Source organism: Dromiciops gliroides, chromosome 1 (genome assembly GCF_019393635.1).
Source record: "Dromiciops gliroides isolate mDroGli1 chromosome 1, mDroGli1.pri, whole genome shotgun sequence".
Lineage (NCBI taxonomy): Eukaryota > Metazoa > Chordata > Mammalia > Microbiotheria > Microbiotheriidae > Dromiciops > Dromiciops gliroides.
In genome coordinates this window covers 31,433,041-31,458,544 of record NC_057861.1, presented here as the reverse complement: position 1 = coordinate 31,458,544, position 25,504 = coordinate 31,433,041, and the positions used below count along the sequence as shown (strand labels likewise).

Below are 25,504 nucleotides of genomic sequence, written 5' to 3'. Positions count from 1 at the left end.
GGGGACACAATCATTAGAACTTTCATAAGGAACCTCCTGATACCGAGCTATAGATGTTTTGAGGCTTGACAGTATTTTTTTTTTCAGGCAATGGGGGTTAAGTCACTTGCCCAGGGTCACACAGCTAGTAAGTGTCAAGTGTCCAAGGCCGGATTTGAACTCAGGTACTCCTGAATCCAGGGCCAGTGCTTTAACCACTGCACCATCTAGCTGCCCCCTTGACAGCACTTTTGTCTATTTGACACTTTTCACCTATCATTTCCATCTATTAAAAAGGTAGTGGCTGGTGGCTCCATGGATAGAGTCCTGGGTCTGGAGTCAGGATAAACCTGAGTTCAAGTCCAGGCTGTGGGATCCTGGGTAACTCACTTGGCCTGCCTGCCTCAGTTTCCTCAACTCTAAAATGGGAATAACAGCAGCAGCCACTTCACAGGGCTGTTGTGATGATCAAAGGAGACATTCCTAAGTGCTTATAAAGGATTCTTGCTTTCCTCGTTCCCAAGCCATCTAAGGAAAGGCGGGTGGCACAAACACCACCATCCCCCTTGGCAGGTGAGGAAACTGAGGCCCAGAGACCATCTAGTCGGGGTGGCAGATTACGCCTGCGGTTGTGGGGTGGGGGAGAGGAGGAGCTCCGCCCCGGGGGCGGGGGGGGGCACGGTCCCTCCCCAGTCAAACAAGCGGATTTACTGAAGGCCGGCAAAAGGCTTCGCGTCCACGGTCTTGTACCCGGGCCACAAACGCCCTGGGGCAGTTGCTAGGACGAGCTCCACTTTACGGAAAGGGGAAACTGAGGCCCGGAGGCTCCCAGACTTGTTACATCCGACAATAATTACAGGATCCTGTAACGCTTCCAGGCTCACGAAGCACTTGGCTCCTCCTATTTCTTTTGCTCCACTCGAGTCCCCCGGAGGGGGAAGTCCCTTGGGCAGGACCCCTACCCGCCCCACCAGGGGACAGGGTGCTGAAACCGGGGCTCAGGAGGGGTCGTGACTCCCCCGGAGGGAGGAGGCCGGCAGTGGAAGAAAGACGGAAGGGCTGCCGGAGGCAGAGGCCGCGCTCCCAGCACGCATGCTCAGAGGCGGCCGAGCGAGTGCAGCTCGGGCGCTTCCGGCTTTGTCAGTACCGGGTCACGTCACGTGCACGGAGAGGCGGTCACCTGACTGCTCGGTCGGTGCCGGGTGTGAGTAGACGGCCGCGGGGAGGGGGAGGGGACCAAAAAGGAGGGGGCGGCGGCACCCACCTGCCCGGGCTGGGACGGCAGCACGATGGCGGCGCACCTGTCTTACGGGCGGGTGAACTTGAACGTGCTGCGCGAGGCGGTGCGGAGGGAGCTGCGCGAGTTCTTGGACAAGTGCGCGGGCAGCAAGGTGAGGCCCGACCCGGCGGGGAGGGGAAACTGAGGTTCGGAGCTAGAACGAGAGCGCCCCCTGTTCTTGACACGAGCGATAGCGACGTATGGAACCGGGACCCAGGCACGGGACCCTGCTGTCATCGGCGGGGGATCTCCCCGGGGAGGGGATTCCTTCCCCGAAGCTGGTCGGCACCCTTCGGCCTCTCACCCACAGCCCTGGCGAGTCACCTGGGGCACGGTCGGGTGGCCGGGGTGGTCCCGCAGCCGGCGGGTGTCCAAGGCCGGCTCGTCCCCTTCGTAGGATAAGGACTTGGCTCCCGGACCCTTCCTCTCTGCGCCTCGAGGGCGTAACCCTAGCAGTAGCACCCATGAATGGAGCGCTGTCCGGATAATTCAGGGACTGCCCAGTGTCCAGGGATGGAGTGATGCAGGGGTGGAGGGATGGATTGCTTCTGGCCAACCCAGCCAGACAGAGGGAGCTTGTGTGTGTGTGTTCATCTCTGCCAGCGCTTATTGAGCTCTGGGTGTGTGTCCCCCGCCTCCCCTCCCCCTTATTGAGGCTCCACCACGTTCCCGAATTGAATCTGCAAAAAGCCCCCTGGAGGGCCAAGCCACCTCAAAGGCAGCTGGAGGGCAGCCCGCTTGTCCGGCAGGTGCGGGGCTTAAAGTTGCCAGTAGTTGCTCTTGTACCCTCCGGGCCTGGAGCTCTTCTCGGAAGCCTCTTGAAATTCACGCTAGACTGAGAGCTCAGACACCGCCTACACAAGCTCTTTCTGGGCTCTCCCCTTTGTTAGCCAGCCACTCCTTCCCCTTCCCCCTCCCCATTATTTGGTATGTCTTTTGTACTGATCTGTGTGCTGGTTCCTTGAGGGAACCGTTTTTCCTTCTGTCTTTGTATTCCCAGTATCCAGCAGTGTCTCCTAACACAGACTAAGGGACAGAGATAGGGCTAGGACTTGAGATTTCATTGGTCTAGGGAACTCCCCTTGAGAAAACTTCGACTACCCAAATCAATAGCCTCTTTGCCACTTGTGGGCTGAGAGAGTTGACTAGATCCCAGCTTCATAACTATATGGAGTCATGTAACTGAATGGGGAGGGGGGTGGAGAAAAATGTGGCAACAGTAAGAGGTTATGTACACCCATTTTATATACTCTATCCCCAGGGTCTGTGAAAATTTCTTGGCCAAAAAGGGGTCCAGTGGAAAAAGTTTAAGGAGCCCTGGTATGGATCCCTGAGAGGAGAAATAACTTTCAGGATCACATAGCTAGTGTCCAAGACAGCTCTTGAACCCAGGTCTTCCTGGCTCTTCATCTACCATCCCAGGGGCAGCTAGATGGCGTAGTGGATAAAGCACCGGCCCTGGACTCAGGAGTACCTGAGTTCAAATCCGACCTCAGACACTTGACATTTACTAGCTGTGTGACCGTGGGCAAGTCACTTAACCCCCGTTGCCTAAAAAAAAAAAAAAAAAGACATCTACCATCCCAGCACAGAGTAGGTGCTTAAGAAATGTGGAATCCAGTTAAATCGGGCCAGAGCCAGGACAGCAGTGATGACACTTCACATCTGTGTGACATGCTTTGTCCTAGATCACTTTTTCCAGGAGCCACAGTCCAGTTGTGTGGTTGCAGCCAGTAGAAATTTGGGCAGCTGTTGAGAGGTTTTTAACGATGACATTTCAAGCAGGTGTTTGTATTTCTTTTTTCGTGTTGTCAAAACACAAAATAGAATGTCAGGTCCTTGAGGGCAGGCTTTTGCTTTTTGCCTTTGTATCCCCGCATCTGCCTGTGTGCTTGGCCCATGTGAAGTGTTTACTCTGCTCACTGAATTGAATGATATTCCAGCTAGTAACCATAGTAATTGAGTCCCTGTCCTCTTTCTAGGCAATCGTTTGGGACGAATACCTCACAGGACCATTCGGATTGATCGCACAGTATTCGCTATTGAAGGTAAATAAACTATAGGATTTGATGGCAGAGAAGGCTAATGTCTTACTTTAAATCTCCATAATGAGCTTACCCAGAGCACGTGCTGTCAGTCCCTTTTAGACCCTAATGTTCACTGTTCATTATGAGTACTCCCCTATGACACTGGCCTTTGTTGGAGATGCCATAGTTAATGTTGCTAATATCCTTGCATACCAAGGTGACGTCTAGTCTCATGCTGTATAAAGATAACAGACTTGTAGTCCTTTACATTATGATTTATTGTTGTTGATCAGTTGTATCTGACTCTTCATGACACCATTTAGGGTCTTCTTGGCAAAGATACTACAAGTGGTTTGCCATTTCCTTCTCCGGCTTATTTTACAAATGAGGAAACTGAGGCAAACAGGATGAAGTGACTTGCCTAGAGTCACACAGCTAGTGGATATCTGAGGCCAGATTGGAACTCAAGATGAGTCTTCCTGACTTCAGGTCCAGCACTCAAACCACTGTGCCATCTGGTCTGCCCATTTTTCTTAGGCTCACAAATATTTTAAGTGTTTGCTGAATCGAATGTTCAATTTCATATCCACATTTTCAGTTACAACTTATGTCTTTTCTTAGGAACATGAGGTGGAAAAAATGTTCACACTTAAGGGAAGTCGTCTGCCTGCTGCTGACGTCAAGAACATTATTTTTTTTGTCAGACCCAGGCTAGAATTGATGGATATAATTGCTGAAAATGTACTCAGGTATCTAAGGGGGGAAATGCTAACTTTATTTAAAATAGAATGGTGACTGTAATTCTTACATTCAGTCCTTTGAAGAAGAACATCGATACATGGAGTACATTCAGGATGTAAGATGGCTCTCATGGAAAAATGCATAGGGTGGAAGGATGGAATAGCTGGAGGAGGAGTGCTGAGTCAAGAAGGCCTCGAATGTTAGAATTGGGGTGAGGGTGGGTAAAGGGAGGGGAGAGGGGTTGGACCTCAGAGGTCATCTGGTACAGCCCCCTCATTGCACCAGTCAGGAGATTCTTGGAGGAAAGCCTCCAGTGGGGGAAGTGGTACCACAGGCTCAGTGAGCTGGAGTTGGAAAGGACCTCAGATGTTGTCCAGTCCAGCCTCCTCAGGCCCTACAGCATCAGAAGCAGGACTTGAATCTGGATCCTTCTGCTTCACCCGAGTCAGGGTTTTAGGGCCAATGCCTCAGCAAGGCATTAAGTTAGGAAATACTGAACTGGGCCTTCTGTGTGCCCCCTCTTTTTTGTGTGTGTTTGAGTTAATTGGGGTTAAGTGACTTGCCCAGGGTCATACGGCTAGTCAAGTGTCAAACAGAATTTGAACTCAGGTCGTCCTGACTCCACTGCGCCACCTAGCTGCCCCTGTGTACCCCCTTTTAAAGGTGTAAGCCAGGGGATGACATGGGATTTGGCAGAGGGGTAAAAGAAGGAGGAAAGATGGATCTTTCTACCGAGGACCTAATAGATCAGATTACAAGATTTGGAGTTGGAAGGGACATTGGCAAGCCAGTGACCTCAGCAAATGAACAGAGGAGAAGCCTGAGGCCCAGAGCTTAAAGGATTTCTCCAAGGCCCCAGAGCACCTTGCCAAGATCCTGGGCTCTATGTTTGTTTTCCAAACCCAGCGTCTTGTTTAGAGTAGATGAGTTTCTGCTTATGTTTCTCAAGAGAAAATAAGTAAAGCTTTCCTAGAGCTAAACTTGGATTATCCCCCTTGGGACACTGGGTGAATCTCTTTCACGAGGCATAATTATATTTTATTGTTCTTTATTTATTTTTGCCAGACAATGAGGGTTAAGTGACTTGCCCAGGGTCACAGAGCTAGTGTCAGGTGTCTGAAGCTGGATTTGAACTCAGGTCCTCCTGAATCCAGGGCCAGTGCTGTATCTACTCTGCCACGTAGTTGCCCCCATGGACTGGTGCTTTATTCACTGTGTCACCTAGCTGCCCTCATGAGGTATAATTATAACAATGAGGAGGACCTGTTCTTTAGGTCAGGGACTGTTTTTCACATTGTCTTTCTGTTCCCAGCGCAAAGCCTACAGCATCATAGGCCCTTGATCGGCACTAGTTGAACAGAATTAAATTGTGCCGAAATGCCCTTAAATATGAACACATATTGTGTGTGTATAGATATATATCTATGTCTATATGTATATGTATATAGATATATAGATATAACCTATATCAGATTGCCTGCTGTCTAGGGGAGGGGGGAGGGAGGGAAAAAAAGCTGAAATTGTAAAGCTTGTATAAACAAAAGTTGAGAACTATATTTGCATGTAATGGAAAAAATAAAATACCTTATATGTTAAAAAAAAAATCACATTGTGATTGGGAAGAATAGAATGCATATTTGGTTAAAATGTGCTCAATAAACTCTTTAATAGACAAAAAAAATATTAACACATATTAGGAGTCCCCAGTTGGAAAAAAGGAGAGAATGCAGGAGGAAAGAATCCTTGCTATATGTTTTCATTTGAGGCTCTCTATTTAGAATGTCATTTATTTTCCTTAAGTTGGATTTCCTGCTACATTAAATCAAGCACTTTAGTGCCACAAGGTGTAACAGAAGGAGTTTAAAAGGGGTTTTCAAAAGGGATGATAAGCCCAAGAGGGAAGGAAAGGGGCTGAGCATTTGGTAAGCGCCTCTTGTGTGCCAGGCACTCTGCTGAGCACTTTACAAACAGCATCTCTTTTGATCCTCACAACAACCCTGAAGAGTAGGTGCTGTTATTCTGTTATTGGGCCCATTTTACCATTGAGAAACCGAGAGAGATGGGTTTACTTGCCCAGAATCACACAGCTAGTAAATGTTGGAGGCTAAATTTGAATTCAGGTCTTTGACTCCAGGCCAGGTGCTCTGTGCACTATGGCGTTCTCAGCTGCCTCCCAAGACCACATTTCTGTGTATGTCCCCTTGTTCCTTGTCCCCGAGAAAAACCAATGTCAAAGAAAAACTTGAGCTATTTGTCTTTACAACCATAAAGATCACAAACATTTTGGTCTTTTCTAGTGAAGATAGGCGCTCCCCTGCAAGAGATTTCCACATTTTGTTTGTCCCGCGCCGGAGCTTGTTGTGTGAGCAGCGCCTGAAGGATCAGGGTGTTCTGGGATCCTTCATCCATAGAGAAGAGTACAGCCTAGACCTCATTCCATTTGATGGTGACTTGTTATCCATGGAATCCGAGAGTGCTTTTAAAGTAAGTGGGGAGTGTCTTTATTAAGGGAAAAGGAGTGACCTGATTTTGTGCATCAGCTTTGCTCTCCACCTAGCAGCTCCAGCTCAAAGAATCCAAGCAGGCAGCAGAGGGTGGGTGATGGCCTCTTCATTCACCTTCATGAAGATGGGCATTCTTCTGAAAGTGTAATCAGGTTGCACCAGTCAACCAATCACATTGCAACACTAGACCTTAACCTTATCCTAAGCAAGAATATCCACTCCTTACTAAAACAGTGCTGTGTTAACATACATCAACATAAGTAACTTTTCAAGAAACAAAACTTAAATCGGGGTTTGAACATCAGGGTCACGTGGGAATCACCTCAGGTGCCTCAAGGTAAACTCCCAGCTTAGTCTGGCTCCCACAAAACACAGGCCCAGTTCAAGGCTCAGCTCCTCAGAGCCTTGTGTGCCAGGAGGCCCCCTGCTGAGAGGTTTCAGCAACAAAGTTGTGGGGCTTGAAATTAAACTCACTCTCTATTTTTAGGGCTCTGAGAAGAGTCCAGATAGGGTCTTATCTCTCGTTACTAATCAGGTATTATTATTTAGTAGTTTCGTTTAGCACTTTTTCTCCAAGAAAGAGATTTCCTGATCTTTGAAAAGGTAGCCTTTTCCCTCAGCATGTGGGTCTGAGGAGATGAGAGAAGATCATTGGAACAGCAAGCTGCTGGAGAAAGGGAGAATACAGGACTGCTCAGGGAAGGCCAGGCTGGAAAGCTGCACTCTATACATTGCCCCAGTTCCAGCAGATAAAGTACATGAGATCTTTGTTGCTAGGAAATAGCATGATACCTTGAAGCATGATTCTGTCCTGACAGAATCCAGTGTAGATGTGCAAACGGGCCATGGATTATTTAATATCTGTACTAGGGATTAGAACTCGGGCTTCAGCAGGGCTGTAACAAGTTGAAAGCTTTGCTTATGGCAAGGTACCTTTAGTGGGTTTACTTCCATCATGAATAGATTGATGTGAAAGTGGAATCAGTTTGTTCCATTGGGGTGTTGGTGTAACGATTGGAATGACGCCACCTGCTGGAGATTTACTGTAGAAGAGTTCCGCCCATGAAGTGAAGGTCTTTGAGGGCAAGACCAGGAGTCTTTTCTTTGACATCAGGAAGTGATGCGGGCTAGTGGGAGGAGGAAGGAAGAGACTGGCGCTCGGTCTCACGCTCTTTCCTTGGGACTCTGGGGGGAGCGGGGCTAGAAATGTGCTCTCCCTTTAATAGATAGGAATTTAGGCCTTTCTCTCTCTTTACCAAATTCTTATTCTCCTTAATAAATGCTTAAAAGTCTAACTCTTGCTAAAGCTTATAATTTATTGGCGACCTGGCATAGTGGGGGAAAGGAAGTGGGGGTGCTGGTCTGAATGTTGAAATCTGCACTGGAATGGAAGTTGGCGCCCCCTGACAGTACATCAGATCTGCTCCCAGAAGGCTGGTCACCCTGGAGCCCTTGGCGCTTCTTCCTGTGTATGTATTTGAGCTAGTGCAGTCAGCTCAGGGCTTAGGCAGCATATCAGACTCTACCACATTTTGGCTCCAAAAGCCTGTATCCTGACCTCCAACCCATCGATTCACATGGGATTTCAGATGCCAAACAGGACCACAGCAAGACTAAAGCAATGCCCACTATTCCTGCTGCTGAAACAAGAATTCACTGTTCCTCCTATTGGTGGGAAGAGCTTTTACTTCCTGTCTGAAGGCAGATTTGTGGCTGTTACACATGCATATACTTAAAACAGTCAGGTTTGAATTCTGCCGTTATGTTGATGTAGCCCATCAGAGCCTCAAATACATAATGACGGACCATGTGACCTGATCACTAGGAATAGGAGACAGTGTAGATCACTTAAAGTGACTTAAAGAGAGATTGGGAAGGAGTCCTGGGTTCTGCTCTTTGTTCAGCCACTAACCAAGAGAAAATCAGCCTTTTTCATTACGTGCTCATCTCTGAAATGGGTCCATGATTATTTATCTCACAAAGCATGTGTGAAGAATAATTAGGGAACTGAGGCAACCTAGCAGATAAATAACCTGAAATCTTTGTCATGCTCTGAACTGAACTATATCACTAAATCTCATTCAGTAACTGTGAAGCTTTATTTATTTCCCCATTTTGTATAGTTGGTATCCTAGAGATGATTCAAGTAGTCATAGAGGGGAAACCCAACTTGTCATGACATGACAGAATCTGTCAAGAGACCAGACTTGCTGTTTTCTTTTCCTGGCCATATTTGGAAAACTGGCCTGTTTCCATTTTTAATTCGAAGCCCTATCCCTTTGTGAGTTGACTTGTAAATTACATGTTTGATGAGTTTTAGAAATTATGGCTTTTTTCTAATCTGCTTAGATAGCATAGGATTCACAGATTTAGACCAAAAGGAAGGCAGAGGAGATATTCGATAAATGTAATGAGAGGAGCCAAAGTCAAAAATAAAGAGGAGGGATTGTGAGAAATGGGTAGTTGTCTCCTCTCAATGTGGATATAACAGTCAGTCATACTCCCCCTGACCTGTTTGTAGGACAAAGGTCTCAGATCCCCTCCTCCCCCTCAGGTTAGCAAGGTCACATGGTTCAAGGAGCCCTGGTCTCAATTAGGTCCTCTCCAGAGTTCTGTCCATATAAGGAAGTACAAGGCTCATTCCGGAGTTATGCCCATACAAGGAAAAGGGGTGGGAATATTGCGTTCTGATTAGCTAGTTTTTGCCTGTAGATTGTAACCCCAACCAGTGATGAAAAAGGGGAAGGTCCATTCGAGTTAGGGTCTAGGGTATAAAACAGGGCCTGCGAGCCCCCTTTCTGGGCACCCACTAGCTGCACACTAGGGTGCCTCCTTCTCATGAGAAGAAAATAAAGCCTTTGTCACTTCAAAAAAAAAAAAGAAATTATGGCTTTTTGATCCAGTGATAACTGAACTGGCTTTAATTTCAAATCTGATGGGTGGGGAAACCCTTCATATGGAGTTAACATATTAATAAAAAAAAAAAAGAAATCCTGGTATTAAAGATCTCTTACTGGGGCAGCTAGGTGGTGCAGTGGATAAAGCACTGGCCCTGGATTTAGGAGGACCTGAGTTCAAATTCGGCCTCAGACACTTAACTAGCTGTGTGACCCTGGGCAAGTCACTTAACCCCAATTGCCTCACCAAAAAAAAAAAAAAAAAGATCTCTTACTGATTTTTAAATCTTTCTTTGGGAAAAAGGATGATGATAGGACAGGATATGATACTCACTTTGGAATACTGGAAAATGCTTTCAAAATCTTTTTTCCTTGCATTTTCACCTTGATTCTGTGTGGTGCCCTAGGGACCTGTGTTTTTATTACCTTCTGAACTTTGGTCTGCTGTATTTTGAAAAATGGTCAAATTAGCCAGTCTCCTATGTTCCCTACTGCTTCTGGTCTATTTTTTTTTTTTTTTTGCCTAGAGTAGGGGTAAGGGAATGGGGAGGATTGTTATTTATCTCACCAGAAGGACTCTGGAGGCCTGGTGGCATCTCCCAAGAGCATGTCCTGTCTTCTTCCACCATCCCAACTTAGGAAGTAGCCTGGATGAGAGTTGTCAAGTGTCTGTCTCCTCGATTCCTTACACCTTCTGTTCCTTTTCAGTCATTGGAAGGATGAACTAGGATGGGGAGGTGAGAGTTCCGATTAGCAGGCTGGGTAGTACTTTATTTTTAGGTCCAATATATTTGTTTGTTTGTTTTTGTTTTTGTTTTTTTGGTGAGGCAATTGGGGTTAAGTTACTTGCCTAGGGTCACACAGCTATTAAGTGTTAAGTGTCTGAGGCTGGATTTGAACTCAGGTCCTCCTGACTCCACTGTGTCACCTAGCTGCCCCAAATTTAGGTCCAATATAGAAATGAAAATAAGTGAGAACACAGAATCATGGTCCTCAGTGAAACACTTTATCATTATTTTCAAAATTTTACTCAATTTAATTCATTACTAGGAGGCTGATATGGTAACAACAACATCGAGATAAAACACCAGTGAGAGCTTTTTTACTAATAACCCAAATTTTGCCTTAGAAAAATCACTTTTGGGGGTGGTTAGGCGGCACAGTGGATAAAGCACCGGCCCTGGATTCAGGAGTACTGGAGTTCAAATTCAGCCTCAGACACTTGACACTTACTAGCTGTGTGACCCTGGGCAAGTCACTTAACCCCCATTGCCCTGCCAAAAAAAAAAAAAAAAGAAAGAAAAGAAAATTCACTTTTGCAACTAGAGAACTTTGAGCTCCCCTTACAGTTCCCCAGTTGGTCTCATGCTCTAGAATCTCTTTCTTTAAATGAATCAGATACTTGAATTCCCTTGTAAAAGCATGAAATAAACTGTTTTTTTCACTACAAAAGGCGTTTCGTTTGTCGGGTGACAGGATTTCTTGAAGGACAAGTGGTAATTTAATCATTGGTGACTGGAGCACAAGCCCAGAAAGAACATCTGTATCCCTTCGGCTGCGAAGCCTTGAGCAGCCACTGGCCCCTAAGAAAGTTGCCTGCCTGATCACTTCCCTTTCCCTCTGTTCTAGGAGTGTTATTTAGAGAATGACCAGACAAGCCTGTACCACGCCGCAAAAGGACTGATGACTTTGCAAGCCTTGTACGGAACCATCCCCCAGATCTTTGGCAAGGGGGACTGTGCGAGGGTAATGGACTGTCCTCTGCTTCCTGTGCTTCTGGGGGGGCTGGAGCAGCACAGTCCATTAAGCTGCTCTTTGGGAGTCCTAATGACTTTCCCTATAAATATTTGATGAGAGATTTTTGCCTTTTCATGTTTGAGAAAATGATGCGGTTCAGTTTTGCTTTGTTCTTTTGATAGTTCCTTGAGTAACTTTCCCCAAGGCAGGATTGGGGAACCATGTGCTAGTTATTTCCCCACATTCTCCCCCCTACCAAAAAAGAACAAAAACCAAAAAACCCAAACACCACCAAAAAAGCCTTTTTCTGTAGTTGTTTAGGCCCAAATCTCTCAAACTCTTAAGAGTTGAAAGGGGCCTTTATGGATCATCTAGTCCAATCTCCCACCCCCATGTGGCCCCTTTAGGGTGATCCAGCTTTGATGTAGTAAATACAAGCATTCAGGAACAGCATACTATAATGAAAGTCTGCTCCAGATTTCTGCTCATCAGGCATACTGTTCCCAAGTTCTTTAGCTCCTTTCTTTCGATTGTCTCAGTTTGTAGGCCAGTTTTAAATGTTTGTAGCTCCTGCTGGACCCTATCTTATTCAGCGTTTTGTTTTCAGCAAGTGGCCAATATGATGGTCAGGATGAAGAGAGAGTTCACTGGAAGCCAGAATTCAATATTTCCTGTTTTTGATACCCTCTTGCTGCTTGATCGGAATGTAGATTTGTTAACCCCTCTAGCCACTCAACTTACATATGAAGGACTCATCGATGAAATTTATGGTATTCAGAATAGTAAGTAGAGCCAAATCTCTTCACCTTTCATTGCCAGGAAGTCTGAGAAACAAATGCTACCCCGAGATGCAGTTTTCAGCAATGCTTTTATAGTATGGCATGGCATTTGAAAATGTAATCATTCCGGGGCAGCTAGGTGGCGCAGTGGATAAAGCACCAGCCCTGGATTCAGGAGGACCTGAGTTCAAATCCAGCCTCAGACACTTGACACTTACTAGCTGTGTGACCCTGGGCAAGTCACTTAACCCTCATTGCCCCACAAAAAGGGAAAAAAAAAAAGAAAAAGAAAATGTAATCATTCCAAAGGACCATTTATATAGGTAAAAGTTAAGATTAGGAAACATCTTGGAAAAAACCAAAACCAAAACTCCCTTTACCTTTGACCTGGGATGTGAGGGCTTAGCAATAGAAGAGTCAGTCACTGTACTAGTCCTAGAGGAGCTAAATTATCTTTGAGAAGAAGATAGAATGAGACAGGAAACAATCCAAGATACTATATACTCAGTGACATCTGTCATCAAGATGGTAGTGCTGTAGGAATTTCACCTTGGGAGTGAAGGTTTATGTAAATAGCCTGGTATAGATTCACAGTGAAGTCCAGTTGGGATAGAGGGTAAGTTAAGGAGAAATCAGTTTGATGGGTTGAGTGGGATAAAGTGAGTTTTCTAGAGGTTGGGCAGAGTTGTTTAAAGTCTTGGACATTTGGGAGCCATTGAGGGTTTTAAGCAGAGGGATGATAGAAACACTAAAAGAAGATCCCTCTAGCAAGAATATATCGAACGTTTTTGCTCTTCAGAATGTTTTCTCTTTCCAAATACAGAATTGCACAGCTGTTTTTGATAATAATAATACAAGCTAGAGTTTCTATAACACTTACTTTGTGCCCAGCACTGTGCTTAAGTAAGCACTTTACAGTTATCTCATTTGGTTCTCGACAACCCTAGGAGGCAGGTAATATGATTATTTCCATTTTAAAGGTGAGAAAACTAAGGTGGAGGAGTTAAGTGATTTGCCCAGGGTCTCACAGCTAGTCAGTGTCAGGCTGAATTTGAACTCAGATCTTCCTGACTCCAGGCCCAGCGCTACCCACTCTCCCAGGTCTGGAGTATGCTTAGCTCACTTATGTGAACATAGCAAACATTTCCTAAGCACCTGCTCGTCCAGTGCTTACATCTGTGCCTCACAAAGCTTGGGTTGGAGAGGAGAGGACGTTTTAACAAAGGCAAATGAAGAGGTGATTATAGTAGAGCAGGCGTGTGGAGAAGGGAGACTCCGCTAAGGTGATGGCCATGGGAGTGGAGAGAGGTTGTGGAGGATTTGCTCTTAGCAATTCCTGGCAACTTTTTTTTTTGTGGGGTTGGTGAAAGACGAGTGCAAGATGATTCCCAGCCCCAGGAGGGAACTGGGGAGGAGTGGGGGGCATTGGGGGTATTTTGAACAAGTCATATTTGAGGGGACATTCAGTGGTGATGTCTGCCAGACAGGAGTCGACGTAGAGACTTCATTTACCTTCACAGAGGTGACACTGAACACACGGAGATAAATGGTTCAGCTTTCCAAGGAAGAAAAGGCCCAGCACAGATCCTTGGGGGAGCTCTGTACTTAGTGCTAATGGCCTTTGGGGTGGGGAGGTTCTGCTGTGTCTGGTGGTTTTATGTGGACTTTTCTCTCATCTGTCTAGGTTATGTGAAACTACCTCCAGAGAAGTTCGCTCCTAAGAAACAAGGGGAGAGTGGCAAGGATCTACCCACAGAAGCCAAGAAGCTTCAGCTCAATTCTGCAGAGGAGCTCTATGCTGAGATCAGGGACAAAAACTTCAATGCCGTGGGCTCGGTCCTGAGCAAGAAAGCCAAGATTATCTCGGCAGCGTTTGAGGTGAGGATCCCCCCCCACCCCGAGTATCTTCTGTCCATTTTGCCCCACTATCTGGTTGGAGCAAGCACCCTAGCATGCTAAGGTGCCCCTGTCCCTTCCACGTGGGTCCTTGTCCTTCTGCTGGAAGCTGAAGGGGCTTCCTATTCCAGGAGGCTCATCCCTCTGAGCAGTCATGTCAGAACTCTAGGGAGATGAAACTTTCCCACAACCCCTACCTTAAATTTCTCACCTCCTTTGACAGTGCTTATAGCTCCATGATTCTCGGCACTTGCTTTTTGGTCCATTCTTCCCGAGCTGACTGATGAGAGAGGAACTTTACCCTAGATCAGGTTTAGATGACTTTGTCATTTTTATTGATTCGATTTATTCAATTAGTGAGGAAAGCCTTCTTAAGTTTGGACACATTTTCTGTGGAAAGGGGTGAGAATGAAGAAAGATATGTGATGGGTGATAATGAGACAGAAGCCCCTGGTGGCCACAGCTTTTTAATTTGTGTTTCATTATCACCTTCATGCCCCTGCTTGCCCATTCATCTAGCTTAAGTTTGGTTAAATTCACTTTTTTTAAACCTGACGATTCAATAAAATGGTGAGCGAGGAATAATTTTACCTTGAAAATATCCACCTAAGACATCCTTGTCTGTTTATTGCCAAATATATTTCTCCTATTTTGGCTTTCTTGGGAATTGCCTGTTAATGTATAGATTGATTTCTGCATTGAGCATTACATATCTGCAGGGTTTAGGGTTTCTTTTTAATTGCTAAGCATTTTGCCAAAATGAAATTTTATTTATTGAAACTAGACGTTGTTTGACAAAAAACTGAGTCTGCTGTTAGTAGCTCTTGTGGATTTTATTGAAGACAGAGGAAGCTCATTTTTTGATGGCTGTTCCTCCTCCCCCAAGTCTCTTGTTATTGCCCTTCTCCAAGGACTCTGATTGCTTCCATTGTGCTGTAATAGAGGTCTCTGGTGTATAGAGTGTGGGACTCTGAGTCAGGAAGACCTGGGCCCATAGCTTGCCTCAGACGCCCCAAGCTGATTGGTCCCAGGCACATTACTCATGTGTGAGTCCTTACGTGTGAGGTGAGAGGGTGGGAGGCGATGGCTTCGAAGGTTCCTCCCAGCTCTGAAATTTGGGAGCTGCATAAAAAGAACAAGATGAGGACCCCCGGAGCTGCTGTGCTTTAGTTTGTTTGTTTGTTTGTTTTTGCCAGGCAGTGAGGGTTAAGTGACTTGTCCAGGGTCACACTGCTGGTAAATGTTAAGTGTCTGAAGCCAGATTTGAACGCAGCGCAGGTCCTCCTGAATCCAGGGCCAGTGCTTCATCTACTGCGCCACCTAGCGGCCCCTCTCCCCGACCCCCAACAACTCTGTGCGGCAGGCAGGACAGATATCACTCTCTGTAGTTTATGGATGAGGATCTGTGGCTCAGAGAGATTGGCTGACCTGCCCAGCATCACTGGACCTGGAAGTATCAGCCCCAGGGCTTAAGTAAAGCCTGGCTCTCCTGACTCCAGGGCTAGTGTTCTCTCCACGCATGCCACTCCCTCTCATACAAAGGAAGAGTACGCAGAAGAAGAGAACTTGCTTTTGTTCTTCTGGGGCGTGCTTAGCTTGGTTTTGATGGTTTCTCTGTGAGTTTGGAGAGGGGCTTGGGCTGGTTTCTTATTCTGTGGCACGCTTGCCTCCCTCCCTTCCTCCCACTGCCCTCATCTTTACACGTAGTAGGCCATAGAATATCCTGTGGAACCTAAAACAAGGTGAGCGCAAAAAGCTGAATGAGCCCCTTGCCCCCGCATAATCTGCCATCCCCTCTGTTTTCAGGAAAGACACAATGCAAAGACAGTTGGTGAAATTAAGCAGTTTGTTTCCCAGCTGCCTCACATGCAGGCAGCAAGAGGGTCCCTGGCAAACCACACCTCCATTGCAGAGCTGATCAAAGACATTACCAGTGAGTACCTTTGGTGTCCTTTGCGTCTGAGCGGGCTCTGGCCATCCCTGATAGGTTTGCCTTGGTTGGATGGAGTCAGTGCTTCTCGGCTCTCCATTTTGGGTGGTCTGAGGCAGGACGTGCGCCCCTATAGTGCCTCTGTTTGGAGTCTAGCTTGCTCCAGCTCTGAGTCCCTTGTAGTGTCTGTAAAGTTGTTGTTATTCTTTAAACACAGACTTCACAACACTTACCAGCAAACTGACAGTCAGACCAGCCAGAGATTGAGCTATTTTACAAGCAAATTAAAATCCATCTCGCTCAACCCCCCTCCCACCATGTGCCCTGGTTTCCCTTTGGAGCCTGTCTCTACACAGACAGCACCATTCCCTTAAGGCTTGTCATTCATGTCTCTGCCACTCGGGTTCTGTGGGCCTTTGGTCCCTCATCTCCTTCATCCTTTGCGTTTGTCACTCCCTTGATGCCATCATGCTCCAGTCTATTGTGAGACTATAATACACAAAGCTGTTCTCTGGGCACTGGATACCAAGTTGTTCCCACTGTTTTGTTGTCCCAGATCACGCAGCTCTGGAGTGTTCTTTGTATAGTCAGCTCTTATTTTCCTTTTCCTGACATCTTTAAGGGCTGAGGCAAAAGGGCTTGGTCGTTTGGGGGATTCTGAAATCTTCCTTTTGGACTGCAGAACATCAGTTGGCTATGAAAAGAACTTACAGAGTTACAGCCAACAAATTCTTCCATAAAATTTTTCAGCTGCAAAAGGAGGTGGAGTAAAAACTTGGTTGGGTGTGTAACATTTTGTATCGACCATGTAATGACAACTTCTAGGCAAAACAGACCTCAGAGATTCCAGAAAATCTCCCTCCAGCTGCACTGCATTATCCATTCGACATTGTCATAAAGCTGCACCCATTTAGCTCTGTTCATGCCAGTTTAGGAAGAATTTATTAAAACCAGAGTGCATCATGGGATGGAAAGGGGGGGGTGCTGGGAAAGCTGATTATTTGGTTCATTCTGGAACCTGCTGCCTTCTGTGGCCCATTTCCCATCGCCTCTCCCAAACAGTTAAAGTCCTTCTGTTGGATGAACTAGGGATGTAGGGCATAGCCCTCCTTCCTGACTCCCACCTGTACCCTTCTCTATTTACATAGGATAGAGGAGTGCTGGGGCTAACTTCTCACCATCCTTAGAAGCTCTCTTTCAGAGAAATAATTTCAAGAAGTCTGTTGTGAATATAATATTGAACTAACTTTTGTTTACTTTGGTATTTTCTTAATTAAAATCATGAACCAAAAGAATATTTTTTTCCAATGTGGACAAAAGACAAACACATTCTTTTCATTTCAAATTATAAATTTTCTTATAATATTTTAGCTTCTGAAGATTTCTTTGATAAGCTAACAGTGGAGCAAGAGTTTATGTCTGGAATAGACACCGATAAGGTATGTGAATTGGAGAGTTGTCTTTGGAGGTGGGGAACGGGAATGAGGCTCTTAATTGCAACTAAACATCAAACATCATATTTATAGGCTCCCTAAGTAGCTGCTCTGATGGTTTTGACTCTTGCTGTGGGGCAGTACAGTACCATAGATAGACATATCTTAGACAGGTTTCTACAGGTTTCTATCATCTCAATACGTAAAAACCCAGATTTATTAACCAGCAACAATATATTAACTGAGCATTTGCTATGTGCAAGGCACAGTGGGGGTAGGAAGTTCCATAACCAGATCCTTAACTCAAAGCATTTTCTGGTGAGTGTGAAAGAGGAATTGGGTTACTTATGGTTTGCTTTAAAGACTATTCCATACAATTCCTCTAAGTATTATATTTCATTGATACAGTTTCATTTTTTAACTGTATCAATGAGCAAATTTCCATAAAGTTTAAAGCAAAATGAACCAGTACCATGATTGAAGTCGATCATGCCAGGGACAGGCCACCCTGAGCATTGGACAGCCTTTAAGGGATTTTTCTATTCTGACAGACATATTTCAAATAGCAGATAGCATTTTAATGGAATTCACTACCTGGTCACTATCAGGTACAAGTGGCTTTTACTGCTTTGTATAACATGGTATGAGATCACTGTAATTTTGTGTCGTTGTCCACCCCACCCCCCCTGCCCCGTTTTGAAGGGTACAGTGATAGAGGAATGAATCCAGGGTTTAAAGCCATATATAATAATGAGAAATAAAGCTGTATTATTTTTTTTGTGCCCAAAGCAGCCTCATATACCGTGTATATTTATGTTTACAGGTCAACAATTACATTGAGGACTGTATCGCCCAAAAACATCCATTGATCAAGATACTAAGACTGGTTTGCCTCCAGTCTGTGTGCAATAGTGGGCTCAAGCAGAAAGTGTTAGATTATTACAAAAGAGAAATTCTCCAGGTCAGTCTGGTTTTGAACAAGTAACTTACCCAGGGAAAACAGTTTAGAATCATCAGAAATATTTTTCTCAGGCTGCTGCTATTTTACTGTATTACAATATCATCAGTAAAGACTTTAAGAGCACCCAAAATATATTGTGCACACATGCACACGTGTGTGTGTGTGTGTGTGTGTGTGTGTGCGCGCGCGTGCACACTTGCTTCATGATAGGGAATAGTGGACTGTTTAAGAACTTTTTGCATGTTTCTTTTATGACAAATGCTGCCTTTGCTTTTCTTCTCGTAAAACTGTATCTTTTCTTTGTTGATAAATGTCATTATTATGTACTTGGTTTGAATATAGACACCCCCAATGCCTCTTTTCATAAAGTAGCATCAAGCTCTGCTTATGTGGCATCATTGTAAACACCCTTTTGTTGCAGACCTATGGCTATGAACACATGCTGACTTTAAACAATCTAGAGCAAGCCGGATTGCTCAGACCTCAAGCAGGTGGTAGAAACAATTACCCCACAATCAGGAAAACCTTGCGGCTCTGGATGGATGATGTTAATGAGCAGGTAAATGAGCCCATTCCCTTTGGCTTTGTCTGGTTTATTGATCTCTGCTAAATTGTGATGTTGTTACTTGTATCTGGCTTGTGCTTTGGGACCACATTTAACTGCTACATTCACCTTCAGTACTTAGAGGTCCTTTAAATGGGCTTAGAAAGCCAGCTTGGAAGGATCCAGGAGTGGATCATGCATGGCTTCATTCCCATTTCTACCCAAGTGTACCCCAAGCTGCTCAGCTAGGAGATGATGGGGTTCTAGGTGGAATGAGTGAGTGTATCAGTAACCACAGTCTGAATGGCCTCAGACACTTATTGGTTGTGTGACCCTGGAGAAGTCACTTCACCTTTCTGCTTCAGTGTCCTCACTGTACCGTGGGAATAGTAATAGCACCTCCCTCCAAGCATGGTTGTGAGGATTAGAGATAATGACTGTAAAGCACACTTGTTGTTTCAGCCATGTCCAACCGACCCCGTTTGCGGATTTTTCCGAGTTACTGGAATGGTTGGCTATTTCCTTCTCCAGCTCATTTTACAGATGAGAAAACTGAGGTAGACAGGATTAAGTGGCTTGTTCAGGATCACACAGCTAATGTAAGTGTCTGAGGCTGGATTTTAACTCATGGGGATGAGTATTTTGACTCCAGACCTGGCACTCTATCCACTACAGCACCACCTCACTGCCCAAAGCATACTTAAGAAATGCTTATTCCTTTCTCACTGTCCCTTGCCCCTCAACTTCCCCTTCCCCAGTGTCATCAGTTTTTGTTTTGCTATTTCAAAGCCAAATAGAAAAACAGTTTGGTATTATATATTTTGTATCCTCCATGATCACAGATAAACAGGAATTAATTGGGTAGGTACTGAGTGTCTCCTTTATGTTACTATTTAACAGAATCCCAATGACATATCCTATGTCTACAGTGGCTATGCGCCTCTCAGTGTCCGGTTAGCTCAGCTGCTTGCTCGGCCTGGATGGAGAAGTATTGAGGAAGTCCTGAAGATGCTTCCAGGCCCCCATTTTGAAGAACGGCAGCAGTTACCAGCAGGATTGCAAAAGAAGCGTGAGTTGCAGATTGCTCTGCCTATAAGTCATTATGTTCAGGTGGTGGAATGTGGTGCGGTTGCCTTGTGTAGTGCATCCATCTGTACAGGGCTTAGGAAAGGGTGTTTAAAGCCTCTCTGTGGACCACTAATACATAGTTTTAGTATTTGATCTCTATTAATTACTTTTTACCTCAGGAGTTTTAAGTAACCTACTACTCCTAAGGTTCCAAAAAGTTTGTCATAGAAAAACTATATTAGATAAAAGCAGGGGTCATCCATTTCAAATTTCAGGGCATGTCTGCCTTTCTTTTTGTTGTTGTTTTTTTGGTGGGGCAGTGAAGGTTAAGTGACTTGCCCAGGGTCACACAACTAGTAAGTGTCAAGTGTCTGAGGTCAGATTTGAACCCAGGTCCTACTGAATCCAGGGCTGGTGCTTTATCCACTGTGCCACCTAGCTGCCCCTCTTTTTGGAATATTAATAACTTCATATCCTTTCTTTTTGGAATATGAACAACTTTTTATATTAGGGTTTACAAAGCTATTATTATGTGAATGGTGAAGTTGTATAGGGTGAGGAAATAAATGCTAATGAGAAAGAGAATAATCTCTAAATGTCAATCTTTAGGTCAACAAGGAGAAAACAGAGTTACTTTGGTCTTTTTCCTGGGAGGTGTGACCTATGCTGAAATTGCTGCCTTGAGATTTCTCTCTCAGATGGAAGATGGAGGTACAGAATACGTCATTGCCACCACTAAACTAATGAACGGAACTAGTTGGATAGAATCTCTGATGGAGAAACCTTTCTAAATCTTGGAACACCAAGCTGGCTTGGACTAGCTGCAGCAAGTGGCAAGAGGCGGGACCCCAGCAAGGTGCCTCTTGGAAGCTGTTGCTGAAAAGAAGCGAGAAGTAATGAAATAATGGCAGGAGAATGCAGAGTTTATGAAATTCCTGACTGTTTTCAGCTCTGCATTTCTCTGTTGGGTTCTGAATGCCTTTTCTATCTCAGAAGGCCCGAGAATAACAGAGGACAATCAGCCTGTATAAAAGAAACAAAAGACCCCCACATTCTGAGTTTGGGATTCTCAGTAGAGGCCCCATGGAATTGTATCAGGGGCTCGGTGAGGTTTGGTTTGGGCTGGTTCAAGGAGAATTAGACATCAGGCTCTGAGCCAATGAGAATGAAATAAAAATGGAGAATCCATGCCCCCATTCCTGTGCTGTTCTCCATCTCTCAGCTCTGCCAGGACGTCTGGGGTAAGTGTGGGCAGGCCCAGCCCAGCCCAGAGGCTGCTGGCCCCAGGGAGGTTCTCTCCTTACGCCTCTTCTCTTTGCAGGACCCTCCAGGTATTGCCTTCATGGGTGGTTTCAGAGTCTGCAGCTGCTGCACTGACTGACTCCTGCTAAAGACTTAGGTCATGGCAGCTCAGAAACGACACCAGTGTGGTCACACTATTGTGTGCCTGAGTGCTTTCAGTCTGCCTCCTACCTGTCTCCCTTCAATACATGGGAAAACTGAGGGGCCAGAGCCCCAAGTAGCGCCTGTGGGATGGCATCGCTGCCCTTCCTTTGGTTCCTAGCTGAGTACCAGAGAGGCTGCCATTTCTGGGAAGGGAGCAAGGGTGGTGACATCTTCCATCCGTGCTGCATACTTGTGATGCTGGTGGCCAAGGCTAGTATCTCTCCCCCTGTACATTTTGTGTTACTGAGTATAACAGCAGAAACTAAAGTCATGTCTTATAAGCCTTGAGCAGAAGAGAAAGGGAGAGACTTAAGAAAATTTGGTGTGCGAAAATACCTGGGCACCCAACATTACTCTTCAGTACAGTGAGGGTGGGAAATGGTGTAAGTTGGTTAGGGTGAAATAACTAATGGGATTCATTTAGTCTTCTTGCTTTGTCCTTTTAGGGTTTGGAATAAACAACTAAACAACCCTAATTTTAGAAAAAGTCTTTATCTGGTCTTCATTATCCTATGGAGGCTCACAGATGTGTTCTAAAATCAAATTAAACTTGTTAAACACGTAGGGTTTTAAATTAGAGGTCAGTCATGTCTCTAAGTTTACAGGCAAGTCAGTTGTGTCCTACATGCTAATGTTCACCTCCTTCATCCTCTGCTTTAAGCAAAGTTAAGTCAGGTTTTAATAAGTCATGCAGTGGAAGGCTTAGAAACACTAACTGCTTCATTTGTATAATAATAAAAAGCAACTGATAATTACATAGAATGCTCATTTGTGTAAATTCATTCAATACTTGGGCAGCTTTTGTTTCTAAGGGGTGTGTTTTCACTAAAAAAGTCTGAACAGTGCATTTATTCTTGGAAAGGGTGTGTTATTTACATCGTGTCTGGACTTCTGTTTAGTTGGGGAAATGACTATTAAAGTAGTAGTTCTTTAAGGAAGATGTCTGCATAGGCACTGCTTTATTTTTGTCTATGACTTTGGATGATATCAGAGAATTCAAGCATCAACTGTAGCTTTAATGGGAACAAGAGAATGGTGTTTTCTGTTTCACTGGCAATGGAACTAGAAGGCGGAAGGATTAAAAGCAACACATTTAGCTCCTCTGGGAAAACCTTCATATAATAAAGCTCTGGAGACTTGAGGGCTCCGTGTCTCATCGTTAGATATCATCACAGACCTGTCTGAATTGAAGCAGGGAAAGCATTGATAAAACACCTGTCTTCTCTTGTTCCCACTCTGGGTACCAAGGACTCGCCTTTCACCTACAGGAAACACACACTTTGTGTATTTCGAATAGTTGCACCCAGGGAACAAATACAGCTTCTTTCATCTTTCCAATCATCTCACTGTCGAGACGAGAACTCTAGAACACAGACCCCTCACCGTGGCTGCCTTGTTTTACTCTCTGAGTGTATTTCTTAGCCACAGCGTTTGCCAGCTACACTCAATAAACAGAATTTGAAGATGATAAGAGGTTACAGGAAATAGTGCAAGTGAAAGAACACTGGCAACCTAATTGAGTGAAGGCAGGGAGATCTGGTTGGGTTAAAGTCCTTTTGACACACGCTCCAGTACAACTGTGAGTGAACTGCCTACACTCAGTGACCCTGACCACTCTGAGATGATAAATTACAAGTTAATTACCAATTTGCAAGTTAGGGGCAGGAATTTCGACCCTGGATGTTGGGATAGAAAAGAGGAACCCAGAGTAACTAGTACCATGGAAAGGCGATTTGGAATTAAACATTTCCAGCACAATTTCATGTCAACTTGGAGTCACTAAGTGTTCTTATACTCGAGTCACTCCATTTGTATGGAAGAGAACAGAGGAGGAAGACTTGGGAGAGGGTGAATGAATTCTCAAGTGATCAAATTCAAGGGCTGTTTTCATAACATCTTTTCATGCACTGATTTTGCCGTGTGAGATGTCATAATGATGTCTTTGCTAGAAGCGCAGACAAGCTTATTTTTTTTTCCTGTAGGACAGAGAGAAGTCCTTTGGATGAGCAACTCTCTAGAGGAGCAATTACTGCTAACAGGCTTCCTGAAAAGCTTGATAATGCTCTGCTCCTGCTTTTGGCCAGGCTGCTGCTGAGGCAATAATTTGATAATAAGAGATCCTGATTAAATTAAGGAACCATTTACCCCCTGGATGATGATGCTGAGAAAAGGGTTGATAAACAATGGAAAACCTTGCTTTCTCTATTCAGCTTATTTGCTTAAAGGTCAAAAAAGGTTCTCCACTTTTAACATAAGCTCATTCCAAACAGCACAAGCTCCTGACTTTAAGTGTCATGTTTAGGTTCTCCACCAGTCTGTCCCCTTGGGACATGGGGTAGAGGTAGAAATGGAGGACTCGCCTGTTTTCTACCATCCTGCCCTACTTCGCCTCCCCCTGCCTCTCCCCTCCACCCCCCCCCCCCAATCTCTGAAGCTCAGACAGGCTCTGAAAGAGTCCGACCTGAGTCCAGATCAGTTCTGCCATTTACTTAACCACTTGGGAGCCTCATTTTCCATAGAAGTCCTAAGACCCTTCCAGGTGTAAATCTGTTGTTCTCTCGTCTTTGCCAGCTTCATGTGACTTCTCTCCCCATTTTCCCAACAAAAAACTGACACCCTTTCATTAGGACGCCTGTCTTGGTTTGGGGACCCACCAGCCTCACCAGTCTGACCTTGGCCTGCTGTGGTGAACCCTCCCCCACCCTCCTCTGGCTCTGAGGCTACGGGTTATATATAGAAGGAGTCGCCTGGACCACACCCGGTTGGGTTTGGGTTTTAGAAAACCAAGGCTAGAAAGGGCGGGACGCGCCTCCGAGCGTCCAGCTGGGCTAACCCACGCAGCCAGGCGCGCCCCTGACACTGGCGGGCGGAGGAGCTGGGGGGCGGACCCTCCGGCCCCAAGCCCCTCCTAGCTCTCTCCGCCCGGAGCTCCTTCGGCTCCGTGCGCATTCACTCACCCTCGGGCTGGGCTCCGCTCCGTACTCGAGTGGGTCAGCCAGTGGACCGAGGAGGCTCTTGGCCGCAACTCTGCCGGGAGAGTCCGAGGAGAGAAACTCTTGCGCAGGAAAGTTCCAGCCCCTGTAGGCCGGCCGCGAACTCCAAGCTCCGACCAGCAGGTGGGTGGGGGCGAAGGAGGCGGGCATCTGGGCAGCTGAGCAAAGCGAGCCGAGCCGGGCCGGGCCGGGGAAGGGGGTCGCTGTTATCCCGCGGGCGACGGGAGAGGAGGAGGAACAGAGCAGCTGCTGCCCCGGCCCCGCGGGCCCCTTCCCAGCTGGGCTGGGCGGCCTGTCCATTAACGTCCATTACCGCATTAAATATGCAGAGAGTGGGGAACTGATGCAAGTGGAGCGGGAGCTGGAAATAGCCGACAGCGGGCCCCGGGGGGCTGCGGCAGCAGGCGTCTCCAGCTCGCTCAGCTCCCTTTCTCTCGCCCCTCCCTGCAGGACAGGTCCGGCCAGCGGCCGCCCACCGAGTGGGGCCGCGATGCGGACCTCGTGGGCGGTGCACGTGCTGCGGACGCTGCGGGAGCTGCTCGCCTTCGTGCTGCTCAGCTACACGGTGCTGATCGGGGCGCTGCTACTGGCCGGCTGGACCACCTACTTCCTGGTGCTGAAGTGACAGCTCCGGGCACCATGGCCCCCGCCTGCCCGCAGCCCCTACGAGGCCGGGGCGGGGGGGGGGGCGTGCAGACCACTCCTCCCGCCCCGGGGACCGCGCGCCGGTCCGGCCCAAACTTTCCGACTTAGCTGCGGCCGAGGGCAGGGGAGCCACGTGAGAGTGGGAGACCATCGACCCGCCCTGCACGAGGCCGCCTTCAGCCTCTAACCCGTCCTCATCTTCCTAGTCCTCGTGTTCCTCCGGAGTCCTCTCCCTTCACCCCTCCCCTTTCCTGGCTGGGACCTAGCGCTCCAAAGCGCCCGGGGCTGGGGCCCACAGCCGCGAGAGCTCCTCCCCCTTCCACTGGCCCTTGGGGCGGGGCCTAGGCAGCGTGCGCTTCTCTTCCCCCTTTCCTGGAGGCGGGGCTCGCAGCCGCGAGAGCTCCTCCCCCTCGCTGCTCCAGGAGGCGGGGCCCATAGCCGCGCGTGCTCTTCTCCTTCCTCCTCTACGGACTGCCCCCTCCCCTCTCCCCCCCACCCCCGCCAGTGAGGGCGGGCTCGTAACCTAAAGAGTGCCTCTTCGTCCCACCTTCCCTAGAGGTGGGGGCCATAGCCGCCCGTGCTCCTCCCCGCTCCGATTTCCCTTGGGGGCGGGGCCCACAGCCGAGTGTGTGCCTCCTTCCCTAG

At 46.6% G+C, this 25,504-nt stretch overlaps 2 protein-coding genes across 4 annotated transcripts; both read left to right on the top strand.

The window, feature by feature from the left end:
• Positions 1 to 693: 693 nt before the first annotated feature.
• Positions 694 to 20,963, top strand: VPS33A (VPS33A core subunit of CORVET and HOPS complexes). Of its 3 annotated transcripts, none has more exons than XR_006354978.1 (13): positions 694 to 1,370; positions 3,241 to 3,306; positions 3,907 to 4,034; positions 6,324 to 6,510; positions 11,057 to 11,173; positions 11,772 to 11,946; positions 13,628 to 13,821; positions 15,646 to 15,772; positions 17,141 to 17,208; positions 18,026 to 18,163; positions 18,585 to 18,722; positions 19,637 to 19,776; positions 20,385 to 20,524. XR_006354978.1 is itself a non-coding variant. In XM_043987951.1 (13 exons), the coding sequence occupies exons 1-13, from the start codon at positions 1,269 to 1,271 to the stop codon at positions 20,564 to 20,566; spliced, it is 1,791 nt and encodes a 596-aa protein (XP_043843886.1). In that variant the 5' UTR covers positions 1,142 to 1,268; the 3' UTR covers positions 20,567 to 20,963. The 3 variants fall into 3 exon arrangements, 2 of the variants coding, with proteins under 2 accessions (XP_043843894.1, XP_043843886.1); XM_043987951.1 differs by having other exon boundaries at positions 1,142 to 1,370; positions 19,608 to 19,776; positions 20,385 to 20,963; XM_043987959.1 differs by lacking the exons at positions 3,907 to 4,034; positions 6,324 to 6,510 and having other exon boundaries at positions 1,140 to 1,370; positions 19,608 to 19,776; positions 20,385 to 20,963.
• Positions 20,859 to 24,967, top strand: LOC122744552. The gene is made up of 4 exons (XM_043990087.1): positions 20,859 to 20,885; positions 20,998 to 21,106; positions 24,150 to 24,337; positions 24,665 to 24,967. Exons 1-4 carry the CDS (start codon positions 20,859 to 20,861, stop codon positions 24,965 to 24,967), a joined length of 627 nt encoding a protein of 208 aa, XP_043846022.1.
• The last annotated feature ends 537 nt before the right edge of the window (positions 24,968 to 25,504 follow it).